Here is a 14,216-nt window from a genome sequence, read left to right as displayed (position 1 = left end):
ATACAAATGTTGCGATAGAACACTAGGATCAGCTAGAGCCTAATATTAATATCTATTTAGCTCTGGACTGAGATGATTGGAGTTAGATCTCATGAACTGATATATATATATATATATATATATATATATATATATATATATATATATATATATATATATATATATATATCTTGTACGTACAAAGTTTATATTAACGCTTATTCATTGAGTCAGGTCTATCTGTTTAAACCAAATTCGCTATGAGGCTTTTGAGCATTCCAATGGGATATTGCTTTGTTATGATCACCATCTCAGTATTGATATTTGACACATCTGACCCCTACTTGATGCAATATTTCCGTCAGTTCGCTTGGTCGTGGACGATACATTATAACTCTTTGAATAATGAGTGACACCTACAGTGAGACTAGATATCGAACCATATACAGACAACTGTTTAAAGAAAGCTTCACCTGCAAAAAGGGTTTGAGACAGTGTGCTCCTCTTTTCATGCAGAATGGGGACTTCGAGAAATTAGATTTTTGTTAAATGTTAAACTAAATTGAGTCATCGAGTCTGATAAATATTTATCAAACCATCCTCAGAAAAATAGGAGTAAATAGAATAACAAATCATACACTTATCATATTACTTTAATTTTTATTTTACGCATCGTTCACTGACTATTTATGATAGTTAAACATAGGTGAACATCAGGTCAACAACCTTCTCGTACCCGGTGTCCTCTCAGCCTGAAAGTCTCCCGAATTCCCACACATTCAAACTGTACAAAATTGTTTAATTATTGTTTGAGTATGGACGACTCTACTCCGTAGTAGCTCTTAATGAGAGTGAAACAGCTGCTAAATGACCGAACACTTGTAAAACTGCACCACCAGTAATGTAAATATTGTTTTTTATATATAGGTATTCGATTTATAGATATTAAAATATAAAATCAAACCACAAAACTAAATACATTTAGAGCCAGGGAAAATAATGAATTATTGCAGGTACACGTAGAGGCCCTGACGCCAATTCGTTTTCATACGCCATACCAGTCGTTATTTATCCAGACTCGGAACAGAACACGAATGCCATTTTGTATTTATTACTTACCGCCTCTTTCACTCTTTCACGCTTTCTAAGTATTTCTAGCCTTCGTCGATGAAATTCAAAAATAAATTAGGTTTTAAAAAGTTTGATTTGTGTGTCTAATAATATCGACTCGAAGACGTCAATGAAAACACATAACAGTACTAATGTGGGACTGTGATACAGATTAAATATCTTTATCGAAAGGCAGATCAATCATGCAATAAAGCTAGAAAATATGCTCATAAAAGTTGTATTTTAGGAACACATTTTCTATAGATGTGTTCGCTAAGGGATGTCTCACTGGCTGCTTAACGGGAGATTTTGTACATGATGATGATGACAATTGCGAATATAAATATATGTTAGCTTATAATAGGTTTTATCTCTTTCCGAAAAGAATGACATTTGCAAATTGCTCATTATAAGTATATAACCATGATATTCCTAAAAACATGAAAAACAATAGATTTAAAATTCGACAACAAATATTTCATATCAATCTATACAACAGTTTCTTTATTTTAGTAACTGGCGGAACCCAGTTACAACAAACCTTAAGGGACCTAGTAAAATATGTTGAAAATCAAACATAAATCATCACCTGGTTGAGTCCGTAAATCCATTAACATCGTTCTCTTATTTTTCATAATTTTAAAGATCAAAATGAAAGTACACGGTCCCACCACTTCAAAACACACAGAACACAAACAACCCAGAAAATGTAACAATCCGTCTTCCAAAAAAACACAAAATAAACAAAGCAACACCACGACTGTAAAAAGAATAAATTGAAACTATTAGGATTTTGGATCAAAGTAAAATCAAGCACAGATTTTACGTTTTAAGGCAACCACTGTTAAAGCTCTTTTAGATAGTGTATTTCGAATATTTTATGTTGTTTCCGTGTTACCCTTTTTAAATTTGTTAAATTGTAATAGGGTATACTGAAAATTTAAACAATTCCCTGAAATATGCTAAACGTGTGACCATTTGAATCTGTGTATGATATATAGTGGCAGTCAGCACAGTCAGCAACCTTAGGCATGAGCTTCATCTACTCTTATCACTCGCCTGTGACAGTATTTGTCGGCGGTCTGTAGGTACCAGCACATGGAAGAGTGTGATTTTCATACGGCGATACGCTAACTGTAAACATGCACAGTAAACATAAACTGATACACGCTCGGGTTTTTTTTTTTCAACTTTAATTAGCAAAAACACCTCAGAAATATTACGGTAGCCAACACTGTATATACATGGACCTTGTATACCAAATTATATGTACATCAAACACCATCACATCGTTCGTTATGGGCACCTCGACTGAGATGACTTATCCTTCGACAAGGCGTTCCGATATTTCTTTTCTCAAGTATAAATTTACTAAAGAACATACTGTAACAGAACGTATGCAAGTAATTTTATAAAGGTATCATTATGTTTTTCTCATGCATCACTCCATCGAAGTATAAACGAGATATATTTTTGTTTAATAAAGGCCATGAGGTGTTTTGGTCGCTGTACCTATATGACTCATTGGGTTTTTAATTGGGCTTACGATACAATTTTAGGCAGAGTACATGAGAGGTCCGAGATATGATGGAGAGCATGTGCTATATTAGGCTGTGCTAACTCACGAGTTAATGTTACACAAGTTCTCTTCTGTTACAGGTACATCACTGAACGATAACGGAGAGCGCGTGCTATGCATTTCGTTCAGCCAACCCACAGGCTAATGGTAGGTAGACTCTGTTGTTACATGCATGAGCCCTATTGATCGTGTTTCTCTTTGTTTGCATGAAGAGCACTGTGTTTAGAATTATGTTTAATTTACATGCTAAAGACATCTGCTTAACGGTACGTATACCACTGGATTATTCCATCTTTTCATGACTCTGCTACATACTTTTGAATGTATTTTTCCTTCCTTTTCACGAGAAAAGCTGCACTCTCATGTTATGCAATTGTCTTAATTATTAAGCCTTTCGAGGAAATATATCTTTACGGTGAAATCTGAAGATTCAATTTTTACTCACAAAATTGCTTAATTTTAAATTTTTATTTGGAATATGTCGAAAAGTGTTCACGGCGAACGAAAGGTAATGATCAAAGGTATCTTAATGGCTAATGTCCATGACAGATTAGAGATGCGTTATGTTCAAAAGGTCGGGTGAGGACGCTCTATTTAATTGCTGATTGAATGTTTTCTCAGGATAAAAAAGAATTGTGTTATCTGATGCAGTTTAAGCAATTATCAATCTTTGGTGGTAGACGATTGCATTGAAATCAAATTAACCTGGCTACTTCTAAAAGACAAAAAGGCTTAGAGGAAACTTTAGAGACCACAACTGCCATCCGAAAACCCCCAAACAGTTATTTTTCAATATTTATGTATCTCACGCACATCAGTACTGATACAAAGTGTACTTAGAGTACATTGTATTTTAAAATTAAAGATATGTATTATATACTTAAGTGTGATATATATAGGCCTATTGGCGAAATTATTTTCAATTTTTTTTCATTCCTAAATTTTCACATGTGAAATGTATCCTTATATTTTCACACGAAAAGTATATGAAATCTGAGGATTCAATTTGTTTTTACAAAGCTGTTTACTTTCAGAATTTCTTCGCAAATGCTGAAATGCTTTCAATTCGAAAGACAAGTAGTCGGTGCCCATGGTAGGTCCCTAATGGGTGAATTCTAGAAGTTTGGGAGTGGATGGCCTACTTACTTGCTGACTGAATGTTTCCTCGAAATAAAGAAACAAATAAATCCTGATTAAACATTTGTCATTTGGTAGGTGATTTAAGTGAAATCTGATAAATGCGACTGCATGTCAAAGACGAAAACCTCAATGCATATAATTATTTAACAGCTTTTAAAATATAATATTCCTCCAACTGATTAACGAAATACATTTGAGTAAACTGTTTTTGTTTGATATGTAGTACATAATATTGCACAGTTTATGAAATATTAATTATTGATATAGTGTATACTATATACTTTAATACTAAATATGGCTAACGAATGTAATGTGGTGTATTTTGATTTGAAATCAAGCACTAAAAACATCCGCAGTGAAATAATCTCAAATCTTGTTCATCTTTGCGATAACAATATTCTTATTGTAGACAAATGGCTTGATGGGGTCACAGTGATTCCATGTCAGACTAATATTTTCGAGGCAATAACAAAATTAGTTAGAAAAAGCGATGAAAAACACGCTTTCATAAAATCTACAAACAAGGACACCGTGTTCATTTCTCACAAAAATATGTTATACATTCTTGATGAAGAAATATTTGCTGCTTACAAAAAAGACCTAGAAATGAATCTGTATCGTGTCTTTGTGTTTGAATCTAAAAACAATAACTTTAGATTTAAAGAAGTTAAAGCACTAAAAAAAAATAAGCAACATCTTCATACTACAATACGTGACAAAAAATGTCACGTTTTAAAACCAAGAGTTGCGGAGCAATTAGTTAATTTAGGCTTACAAGACTATGAAGTTAAATTGGCCATGTTCCGTCGAGGGCATCAAGAACAACTGTCGCTGCAAGACTGCATTCTTCGGCTCGTGCAACCGGATGGTTCCAGTGTAGAAACTGATTCCGTTAATATGAGTATTAGTAGTTCTAGTACAAATCTTCGACATAACTCATCTGAGCAATCATTACATGAAGATGAAACAAACTACCGGAATTCTGACGCAGTCGAGAGGCCATTGGTCACCGGATTTTCATCATCACCTCCCTCAAATATCGAAGAAGATAATTTTCAGCATCGTAAAGAGATTACGTTCACCAGAGTAGTCAATACCTCACAGCCACGTCATCCTGTATATGGGTGTCGCGACAGACGTTTGAGATCATACGACACCTGGAGCCAGTTTCAGCAGTTTGATACCTTCTCCTTGGCCGATGCAGGTTTTTTCAATATAGGTAAATTAGTCGTCCTAAAAAATTGTTTGTTAAGCATGCTTCCTACCCATATATGAAATTACTCGTAATACTACATGTTGCTCTTCTGTGTTAAATCTTAAGATTACGTCGTCATTGCAGTATTTTTAAGTATACGACTTTGAGCTTAAGTTCAATATGAGCTGTTAGACAAGACATGTCCCCTGAATTCCTTTATATTGTATTTGTTTCAATTTATATTATTTGCCCATGCTTGGACTATTGGTCTCTTAAATACTAAATTATGAGGTATTCTAAAAGTACTCTATGGTCGCTAAAACTTAAAGTGCACTAGAGTGAACATGCTCATTGAATGCAACACGGATGAATTATACAAGTTAAGAAATATTATACCTGTGAAACTCGTATACGAAAACATAGTTAAAGCGATAGGAAAAGCATATGAGTCTATGTGTAACTAATCTATAAATGGATTACATTGGTACATAAAATATATGCCATGTTTCCATGACCTACACTATCACGAAGAAAGTCGAAAGGCAGTGAAAGCCTGTAATTGATTCAACATTACCTGGAATTTTATTGAATCTTCTCAAAGTCATTGTGCTTTTTGCACTGTAAAACATGAAATTTAATTTTCTTCCAGGAGAACCAAATGCAACAAAAGTTAGATGTTTCTTCTGTGGCATTGAACTAATCGGTCTAACATGCAATGATAATCCTCGAATTGAGCACATTAAAACGTCTCCTAATTGCGGATACCTTAAGCAGAAACAAGGTGAACAGGAACTAGCCGTCAACCAGGTACTGAAGTTTAATTCAACGGGTCCTAAGGTGATGAGGTTTTTTTTTGTTGTTATTTTCCCTTGTCTGGTTGCTTTGTGCGCCGTGCGTTGTCCGATTACATTGTTTCTTCAACTTATCCAACAATACTGGACCGATTTCAACCGAACTAAGCAGACATCATACCAATATAGATAGTTTAATATTATGATTACAAACCATATCTATTTGCCATCAGATATGTAAGTCATTTCTAAATAAAGAACGTATGTAAGTGTCGTCTTATCTAAAATGGGGTCAACTTTGAAAACGTTCGACATCAAGGTTTCTCATTTTCACACAAACGATGCCTATCTGCTATCATATGTTGCCTCCATGACTAAAATTTTTTGCTAAATATGAAGTAGAGCATTTATGTACCAAGAGCTTACATTTTCTTACAAGTGATATTGGTTGCCAACAAATATTGTTACCACACACAATACTGCAATACCCTTAAAAGACATATTCTCAGTCATGGCTCCTTAAAAATTGACAGAAAAGTCCTAGCCAAAAGGCATTTAAACTTTATCGAAATGATGATTATCCCAGCAACTAATATGGTTGTCATTGTTAAAATCTGAAAAATCGTCAAACCCCTTCGTTTCAGCAATTACCTCACAGGATAAACCAGAATATAACAGAGAGCGTCCTAATATCAAGGCTTTATTAAACATAAAATGCTGATCCTCTATTCAATATGGTCGTCATTATTAGAAATAGGAAAACCTTATAAGTATGCAAAATATGTTGATATAATTCATTTGTCCGAAGGTATTAGGTCATGGAAGCCTTTCAAATTTGCTGAACTGTTTCTGCTGTTTCATTCAAAATCGTTTAATGACTTCTTTCAAAACTACGTAAATAAAATCAGGCCAAACTTGATAGAAACGTTTGCAATGAAGTCTTTAAATGGGACAAATGATGCATCTCTGCAGTCGAATAACCCTGGTATTATTAACTACTAAACATCATTTATAAGACTTTCTCTCACAACCTATCAACATATATTGAGCAAAACATAAAGAAAAACATCTTGATTTAACGAACAATTAATCCTATAACAATGTCTCTATCCCCTTCAAAAACGGATGAAGATGGTAGAAATGGGAAAGGCTTCAATTGTATTTCACTAAATAGTTGACAGAAGTTGAAGACATTTTGAGAGTTAACATTCTACTAATCCAGATGTAGTGGCCAGTCACTCTTGGATTTACCTTAGAATGTAAATAGAAGACATAAATAATATCATGCAAACGTTGGCATCATGTTTGATATGTGGGTGTGGGGGGAGGTGTGGGTGTTGCTGTGTATTTGGGCCATCGCGTCCTTCCTCCGTGTTTCTCGACAATTGCTGTTTAATTCTTCATCTCTAAAACTGTAATTAGCATATATTCGGGAACAAAGTCCTTTAGGTTTCGCTTGAAAAGACGGTATATATCCAGTCCTATGGGATATAGTCTCTTTAATAGTACTAAAAATAGTTTTGCGTTACTAACAGTAAGGCACATTCAGTATTACCTTTCTTGCTCTTTGACCATGAAAGGCCGTCATGCTAATATAGGAGAAAACTTTCTAATTATAATAGAAGATCATAGGCCAGACTGATTATCTCCCTTGATATATTTTGGCAGCTTCAAATAATATAGCATCATCTCATTAGAAATTCGTCAAGGGCCATTACTTAAATAAGTTTCTGTAAATATTAATGAACTTTTTCTTTCAACCTGACATAGAGAGATAAAGAGAAGAAACGACAGCTACAGTTGTAATAAAGGTTACGTGTATATATACCGCTCCGGTGCCCTAGTAGTTAGAGCGTCCGCCTCGGATGCGTGAGGTCGTGGGTTCGATCCCCGGCCGAGTCATACCAAAGACTTACAAAAACGGTACTAACAGCTGCCTCGCTTGGCGCTCAGCATTAAGAGGTTAGTGTTAGGACTGGTCGGCCCGGTGTCAGGATAATGTGACTGGGTGGGACATCATGCTACATGTCTGCGGCATGATGCCCCAGTGCTAGACATCACTATAAACTGCCACATTGCAGACATCGTAGCGATATGACTGAAATTTTTTTAAAGCTACGTTAAAAATCCAAATTACATCACATCGTTACGTGTATATAGAGGATTGTTATTATTTCCTTATTAGCAGATAAATGCAACCGTAATATCGGTATCTCGCTTGCCATGTTCATCCGTTTGATCATGTCTAACGTAGTATTATAATCTATGCCAATCCACCAGTCAAACAATATTTTACACGAATTCTCCAAAATCGCTCAGGAGTATCGGACCATATTTTACAGCTTTTAATATCATTTGACAACATCTAGCCAACAGCACACTCGCAATAAGGATTTGTATAAATGGTAATGATCTATCGTGCAATTTGGTTGTTGTTCCTACAAAGCATGTTTATTTTGAGTAACTTCTTTCCAAAATCTTCTAACACTTTAGTAAATATTTCATTGAACTTTCTGGCTGAAAGGCTGTTTCATTTTGAGCAGATACTTTCCTTTTTCTTTTAAAGTTTGGCATCTGATATAATTCATCGGGACTGCTAATCTCTTACACTCGAATATTATATTATTGGTTCTTTAGAAACAAACGTGCTGCATGGACATGAAGAACCGAAAACATTGTTAGGGTGTTTGTCGAAACGAAGTAGATGCATTTATAAGTTAATTTTCTTTCCTTAGTATAAGGCATTTAAAGAAACGTATTATCATAAGCGTGTAATATGAACGTGTCCTAACAATATTCTTCGTGTTGTTATTATTATCATGCAATATGTTTGTGCTGATTCAGCTCCAACTATATTAAGATACAATTTTTACCCATTTCTTCTGCGCATTTTGTTTTGTAGTAGTAGTTGTATTTCTTTCATTTAAAATATGACCACATTTTATAACGAATATGATACAAATTCAACTGTCTTTTCGCACAATATTTACCGTTCATGGTTTTGACACCATATCAAACATTTATACATGTTTTGTTCTTTTTAATTTTACCTACCTTGGGGCAAATTTATTTATGCTTCGTATCGTTACATTTTTATTTTTTACATATTTACTAACATCTGCTCTCTTTAGGAACGAATAGGCAATAGACGCCAGAGCTCACAGCAGCAAACTAGTGGTATGTAGAATGATACCCTTTGTACTTTTGTCGTGACATATTTCTTACCGTTTTCAAAGGAACCGTTCCTTCTACGGTCATGAAAATTTGCATGCACCCTTAGTTGAGGAACACTGCTGCTATTGAAACTAACTAACGCTGCTGCACTGATAACACTCCGGTAATCTTATTTATTTTATCTTTCTTCTATGATCACTGTCAGAAATTTTGTCACGAAAAATAAGTATAACAAAATGTAAATTTAGATGATCCTATTTGTAATATCATTAGTAAATTCAAGTAGTTATCCGAAACCTCATCAATATTACGCTTAAAACATATAAACATACAGCTGCAATTTTGCCATCATAAACTATTTTGCAAGAATCTAAATTCACATCCTCATGAGAATAAGATAAACAACAAAGCTTGATAACTGTTTCTGCCATTACAACTAACCACCAACAATTCATAACTACAATAGTACCCCTAATAATTACATACCAACGAGCCCAGCAACACTAAATTTCTTATTACGTAAAGGAATTCTTAGAAAAAGAGATGACTCATATTAGAAGATGTCAATGAATCTGTTTGGAAGGAAATGATTAAATCAATGCTATCATTAAGTTACATGGCACTAGTATATTACATACGCGTCCATTAAGAGGAAAACTGAATCAATAATTCACTGAACTTTCAGTCTTAATTCGTCGTTTTTTATTATCAAAATACATCAATATCAGTAGATTTTCAAAATTTCAAATTCAATTTTGCACAGGAAATATCTAATTGACATATCCTAAAGTAAGTTAAAACGAACAAGATTAAGAAACAAAACATTTGACACGAATAATTATTACCGATAACTGAAGTAGAATTAGCTAATGCAAATGTAAATGTAACAAAGTAAAGAAGAATATATTACAAGCTCTGATGATTTACTAGGAAATTACGTGTGAAGAAAAACTTCCACACAAGAATAAAAATAATAATGTTACCATAGGTAAAGTGTGTGAAAAATATCTGACTTAATATGACATGATGGTAGATATGAACAGCCTACCTTCGCTTTATACACGTATGCAAATAAAGCATACAGGTTTAGAAGATCCTTGAGTGAGTTTGTATTTCTCACTTGTATTGTTACAGTGTCATGTTTTATTACAGAGCAAAATTACCATGCACTTTTATGGAATATTTTTTTAAATAACTCGTGGACGACTAAACCCATGAATCTGAATGATTTTCATACATGGGGAAAACGATACAAATGTACCTTATAAATATATTCTTTTAAATTATTATTAAAATCAAATGTCGGGCCATTTACACCCCTCAAGCAAAATATCAAATCATAATGTGGTAAAGAGAAAAACCAATTCGTCGATAATAAACAAAATGATGTCGTGAATTATACAGAACATGTATAGTGGTCTTAAACAGACGATTCACTTAATATTATATGTGCTTGGCTTGACTATTTTTCGCCATATAAATTACGTATATTGTAAAATAAAAACGTTATTTTAGAATCAATCAACACTGTATTTATGAAGTCCGGCTGTACATATCTGCAACTATTTTACCAAGCTTAAGAATGGAACGACAAATTGGATTTGATGAATTTCAAATATAGTTACCTGGTTAATTGATATAATCAGTACAATACAGTTATATGCCTATGACTGTGATCAAAATAAGCGATTATTATTATTATTATTAAGACGGATCATAGACAAAGTGTCCTTTCAAAGTGTATGTAAGCCATGTTTAGAAAGTGGGTTCCTTATTCCAAAGATCCCATGGCTTCTATAACAACCCAACTTTTTTTAATCAAACTTAAATCTTTGATCTCATGTGATAAATTAAAAATCAACTACCAAGCTTAAAACGTTTACATGGCGATTAAACATTTCCAAATTTAAATTTAAGATTATATTTAATTATTTCCTAAAATGTATAAATTGCACTGAACAAATATTTTTTTTCAAGTTTAATTTACATTTCTGAGAACAAAATGTTAAATGTCTTGAAATTTCAATAAAATATAATGACGAATGATTGATAGTTAAACAAATTTGAATTGATGTAGAATTATAAGGGATATAATTTCGAAACCTGGCATCGGATTTATGGTGATTTATGGAGATAAACAGTGACAAAATAATGCTATCATGCAAGATTATGACAGAAATTAAAAATGGTTATGAGCCGTTAGTTTCGATATCTTCAGAACATTCATGGTCTGAAAGAGTAAAATCAGTTAGGTGATTTTAACTTAATTTGTTCCGTAGCAGGTGATATGGATGGATAGTGCAACTTTCAAACTACAGACAGTGAGAACATCAAAATATCACAATCATTCAGATAAAGAGCATTTGCTCTCGTAGAAATATTATATACAAAATATAGACGACAGTGTTGACTGAATATTTTACAAAGATTTATCACCTTCTCTAAATAAAAACATTGCCCCTCTCACCTTTTACAAATTGAATAGCAGGTGATTATTGTGTGATTGGAAACCTTCTGAAACATTATATCTAAATATGACTAAAACTAGATTAATACGATGAAACTGAAACCGCAGATCATGATGTATACCAAAAGTTTTTTTCTACACGCAAAGCAAACAGCAAAATAGAAAAGAAGTAGTAAAATGTAAACAAAGCGTACGTGTGTATTCGAAACTGAGTCAGCGTCGAAAAAAGGAAATACAGACGATCAAACACCATAACATCCATATATATGTAAGGTAAATAAATTATTCGAATTGATCATTTAATGAAATTTCACTACTGCTGAGCTGATTATTGATATATGATAACCCAAACCTTATCTTTTAACTAATTTCAAATGAAGTTTATGAAAATGCTAGTACTCATTCATTTTTATTTTCATGCTGCGATTCCAGCATTTCGACATAGTTTATTCAAATATAAATTATATTGCTGTAATACAACACCCTGATAATTAAATATGCTGCTATTGAACCTTGCCTTTTCTGCTGATTGATAGGTATATCTCTTTGCTATTTTGTAAACATGATTTAACAGGAGACAACTAATTTCGTTAGGCGTTGGTTTAGCACAATTGTAGTTTAAACTATAAGAGATACACTCTACGAAGTAACACATCCAAAAACCGGACACATTTGGATCCCAAAACTTTGTCCATTTTAAAACGTGGCCAGCTTTAAAAGGTTAAATGACTATTGGAATGGGACCAAAGTATGTGGAACCGAATTTAAAGGAGCCGATTATATACAGATTTCAATGTACGAGATAAACTTTCTAAATAATAACAATACAGTTCTGGAATATCAGTTTTCTCCATACATGTTTATAACATAATAATAATTATTTCATTTCCAGTTCTGAGAGATAACTGTTTAAAGGATTCGTATATTTCATAATAACGAAATTAAAAGTACGCTTTGTGCGAATGATACCACAATTATATTGAATGATAAGGAACGAACTTCTTAAAGACTTATAATGAAGTTTGAAGAAAATGAAATAAATATCAGATTTTAGATTTTAGATTGAATAACCTGACATAAAATGTTTTAAAAATGATCCTTTCAAAAACTGATGTGTACATATATGTGATGTCAGGAATACTATTTCAATTGAATTCGTAATCGGCGAAAGTACTCCAGTTTGTATTTGTACTTATTTACGATGAATCAGATCTGATTTCCCCCAAAGTTAAATCATTTGTATTACTGCCTCGGCAGATGAAAAAGATGGGACTCACAACTCTTAAGAAATATTACAGTAATTCAAATACCAATACAATTGATTAGTTGACAAAAACTATTTTAACTACCGTTGGAATTCTACTTCTTATAAAATCAGTCTCAATATAATTGTCTCATAAGTAACTTGGAAGTTAAAACTATTGCTCATACGAAGTACAAACTATTTAATTCTTTTTCGAAGCAAAACAATAAACTAAAAGCATAAACATGTTTTACTCTTTCAATGTATATTTGATATTCAGTTTTAAACTTTCATTAAAATATATTAGTGCATATTTTTATTTAACTATAAAATTAATGTGTCATCCATTTGTTATCTATGTGATATGTATGAAGTAAAATAAACCTACTTGCTTTTGTCACGTCAATTTGAAAGGGGAATGAATTCTGGGTCAAATTCAACACTGTTAACGAAGTGGATAGCTACATTTAAGTTCTTCGAAAATTATGTCTCTATTTTTTAGACCTATAATGCAAATTATGAAGTATATACTTACATGCACAATCCATTGTATACGTACATATCAGAAAATAAAAACTTTTTCAAGAGTTGATGATTTTGTTTGCTTCCTAAATTACAGGCAGGAGGTTGAAAGACAGATTTTTTTTTCTCAAGAGAAATAGTATCCTTTCTAAAGGGAAAGATTTAAAGTATTGAGACAATCTATATGATTACAAATTATTTCCAAAAAACATGATTTATCCTAGTTGCAATAAAAACTTCTTGATTTGATCAGATGGCATCGTTTTGTTTTTCCTTTTTCCACAGCAAATAACATGTCTTTTCTTTCTTCTTTATTTATTTCATTTCTGTTTCCGTCTTGCATGTTTCAATTATCCCATGTGACCAATTTGTATTCTCATTTGCACAATAAACTCATTTTTACATTGCTGAATTCTGATTAATTGTCACATTTGATCTACATTTGTAAAGACAATGAACCTGAGGCTTACCATCCCTCAGTACTGTCTGTGTATTCGTCTGAGGATATAAAAAATCATAATGAGCTGAGAATTTTTTGTTGACGTTCTTCTGAAATTGCGAAATATATGGATTAATAAAATGGGGTAATCTGTAGGTAAAACTCCTGTGTAAAGAAAATGGAGGTCAAAAGTAGTATTCAAGGATTTAGTACACAAATAAACATTTATCAGACTTTAATTCACCTAATACGAATTAAACATAAAAGATTAGATGTAACGACCATTCCATCAGGCACTCAAATCAATAGACAAATTGGCAGAGAAGAATCCTAATGTTGATTTTACAAGTAATCAATATTAGTTGTATCATCTTTTATATGTATTGACTTTTAAATAACGATACTAAGAAATATATGTAGCTGAACGTTAAACATAACATTCCACTTACAATTATAATAGCGTAGCCTAAAGCCCTATATATCGGAACTTCATTAAATACAAAAGCCACTGTTGTAGAAAGGGACTCACTTTGTTCAAAACCTATATAAGTCTTTACAATAAATAATGTCAAAAACA

General features: G+C 32.7%; 1 protein-coding gene across 5 annotated transcripts in view; it reads left to right on the top strand.

Annotated features, from left to right (window-relative positions):
- LOC149786503 (baculoviral IAP repeat-containing protein 7-like) overlaps positions 1–14,216 on the top strand; it is a 74,155-nt gene that overhangs the window by 45,328 nt on the left and 14,611 nt on the right. For all 5 annotated transcript variants that reach the window (XM_089976980.1, XM_089976979.1, XM_089976981.1 and 2 more), the window contains 4 exons: positions 2,749–2,815; positions 3,703–5,027; positions 5,653–5,810; positions 8,926–8,971. In XM_089976980.1, the coding sequence (XP_089833106.1) occupies positions 4,103–5,027; positions 5,653–5,810; positions 8,926–8,971 (1,129 nt within the window). In that variant the 5' untranslated portion in view covers positions 2,749–2,815; positions 3,703–4,102. The remainder of the gene's footprint in view (positions 1–2,748; positions 2,816–3,702; positions 5,028–5,652; positions 5,811–8,925; positions 8,972–14,216) is intronic.

Source organism: Sinohyriopsis cumingii, chromosome 12 (genome assembly GCF_028554795.1).
Source record: "Sinohyriopsis cumingii isolate HCF-2022 chromosome 12, ASM2855479v2, whole genome shotgun sequence".
NCBI lineage: Eukaryota > Metazoa > Mollusca > Bivalvia > Unionida > Unionidae > Sinohyriopsis > Sinohyriopsis cumingii.
The sequence above is the reverse complement of the archived record's forward strand: the minus strand, read 5'-3'. Positions and strand labels throughout refer to the sequence as shown.